Source organism: Mandrillus leucophaeus, unplaced genomic scaffold (assembly GCF_000951045.1).
Source record: "Mandrillus leucophaeus isolate KB7577 unplaced genomic scaffold, Mleu.le_1.0 Scaffold864, whole genome shotgun sequence".
Classification (NCBI taxonomy): domain Eukaryota; kingdom Metazoa; phylum Chordata; class Mammalia; order Primates; family Cercopithecidae; genus Mandrillus; species Mandrillus leucophaeus.
This window is the reverse complement of record NW_012109408.1, coordinates 324,198-326,869: the sequence shown is the minus strand read 5'-3', so window position 1 is coordinate 326,869 and position 2,672 is coordinate 324,198. Positions and strand designations below refer to the sequence as shown.

Here is a 2,672-nt window from a genome sequence, read left to right as displayed (position 1 = left end):
CCTTTTCTTTTTTTCTTTTTCTTTTTTTTTTTTTTTTTCCGTGATGGAGTCTGGCTCTGCCGCCCAGGCTGGAGTGCAGTGGCGCGATCTCCGCTCACTGCAAGCTCCGCCTCCCGGGTTCACGCCATTCTTGTGCCTCAGCCTCTGGAGTAGCTGGGACGACAGGCGCCTGCCACCAAGCCTGGCTAATTTTTTTTTCATATTTTTAGTAGAGACGGGGTTTCACCGTGTTAGCCAGGATGGTCTAGATTTCCTAACCTCGTGATGTACCCGCCTCGGCCTTCCTAAATGCTGGGATTACAGGCGTGAGCCCCCACGCCCGGCCTCTAGTTTCTTTTTCAAAAGATGGTCAGCCCTTCAAGAATCACAGTTTTATTTTATCCCAATTGTAGCACAATCCCTGGAGCAAACATAAGTCAAAGCCCTATTCCTGAATTTATACCAAAAGTGTTACAAAACCAGCTCTCAGGACTTGGGCTCATTTTTCGGCTCCCTGGGTCAACAAGGTCAGCTGGAAGCTTCCGTTTAATTTTGAGTTCACACTTTATTTCTAGCTACTGATTTCTTCATTATTGGTGGCAGGGATTGCCAAATTTGGGGAATTAAACATTTTCAGCTCTCTAGTGTGTAGCTAAGGTGATCAGTTTAGGAGGGTGGGTATGTATATCAGCTTAAATTGCCAAGGTGACAGAATTTGCATTTTTTCTTACAGTATTGTATGGAACAGTCATAGAATTATTTTTTGTTATTTCTATATGTTAGTAATAACATAATATGTTTTATTTTTATGTTAGTAATGTGTTTTCCATATTATGTTATAATATATTACTACAAACAGATTATGAGGCTTAACTTACTATGGAAGCTTTTCTTATTTATTTATGCATTTGTTTGTTTGTATGTATGTTTGCTTCTAATGAACTGGCATGTTCATCTGGTTGACTAAGTCTTAGATACTGGTTTTAATTATTACCATGAGATCACGTGGTCAATAGAATAAAATTTGTAGTCTATTAAAAAATAACTGCTGCAATTTCAACTCTTCTCTGCTGCTTACTGCTCTACCAGGTCTATGGACATGCAGGACCTAGCAAGTCCTCATACTCTTGTTGGAGGTGGTGATACTCCAGGTAGCTCCAAACTGGAAAAATCTAATCTCAGCAGCACATCGGTTACTACAAATGGGACAGGAGGTAAGTGTACTACCCTGAAGATACCCAGAATCATATTTCAATGTTTGCTTTAATTTTACTTCTTAGGGATCTGCTAATAAACAAATATCTTCTTATCAATAACACAAATCAACATTATATCCAAGGTATATATAATTAATATTGATTGTTTTGATGATTTTCTTGAAATTTTTACTCCTTCTCTATAGCTGGGAACTTTCACAGAGAATAGATAGCAACATTTCAAGGGCCTTGAGCAAGGCTTTCTTTTTGTATTTGCCCTTGTAAATATTCCACAAAATTTAGAAATTGAGGTCAAAGGATTTCCACCCTGGTGTTAGCAAAAATTTCTATATGTGTTGTGTGTGTACACACACAACTTTTTGGTTTTGTTTTGAATTACAAAGAAAGCTTACCTCAGCATTTTTCTTAAAAATGTTTTTTCTTATAAGTGCTTTATAAAAAAAATGATTTTGGAAATACAAAAATACTATTATCTGCTGCATTTTCTTTTCAAACAGAATAACACCTAACATTTATTTAAAAAGGAATTGCTTTTTTTTTTTTCCAGATAATTTCTCGTTCTATTAGCCTGTAATTATACCACAGCATATGGGCAACAATAATAGCTATTACTTCAGATATTCTGCTTTATTATCTTTATAAAATATATTCAACCTGTCAGAAAATGTGATCCAATTTTTATATCAGAATGTGTATTTATAGAGAGATTATGTACACACTTATATATAGACTGTATTTTAAATTATTCACAATTTGAAATTTTGTAGATCCATCTAGCCAATAAATTTAGAATTATATGACATTTAATTTGTAAAAACTATATTGTCAGATGTTAGCATTTGCCACATCATATTTTCTTTTAAATTTTAAATAAATATCTATGAAATTGATACACCTCTTCCCATTTATTTTAGAATAACGATGCCATCTAAAATTTTCTTTGTAAGGTTGTGTGCATTGCAACTTACCTGTATTTAATAATGTTTTACACCAATTCCCTTGTAGATTAACATTTTCCTTGTTTATGATGTTTATTTGTCTCTAAACATGCATCTGTAATTTCATCTAATTATGCAGTTGCAAATGTATGAATATTTAGTGATGAAAACTGGAGGAAGGTAACATTTAAACCTTAAATTGGGTACAAATAATAAAATTTAAAAACTCAAGCACTCTAGAACCAGACTGGTGAAGTTCACTAATCATCATATGCATATATTTGAACTGAAACAAACCTGATAAACTAAAATGTTAAAGTCATACAGTACAGTTACAATTTTGGCTAAAAGTTCAGAAACCAGTGCAAGCATTGAAGATTATTCATATCAGCAGGCATTCAGACAATGAACTTTTATACTGTTCCTCTTCTTAGGGGACAACATGACTGTTTTAAACACAGCAGACTGGTTGCTGAGTTGCAACACCCCCTCTTCTGCAACAAGTATGAGAGATGCTGGTACACTGCATGTGTTTGGG

General features: G+C 34.5%; 1 protein-coding gene across 6 annotated transcripts in view; it reads left to right on the top strand.

The window, feature by feature from the left end:
• Positions 1-2,672, top strand: part of EYA4 (EYA transcriptional coactivator and phosphatase 4) — a 298,595-nt gene that overhangs the window by 217,552 nt on the left and 78,371 nt on the right. For 3 of the 6 annotated variants that reach the window (XM_011968906.1, XM_011968907.1, XM_011968905.1), the window contains exons 4-5: positions 1,069-1,193; positions 2,569-2,637. In XM_011968906.1, the coding sequence (XP_011824296.1) occupies positions 1,069-1,193; positions 2,569-2,637 (194 nt within the window). The remainder of the gene's footprint in view (positions 1-1,068; positions 1,194-2,568; positions 2,638-2,672) is intronic. The other 3 variants (XM_011968909.1, XM_011968908.1, XM_011968910.1) reach the window with 1 other exon arrangement.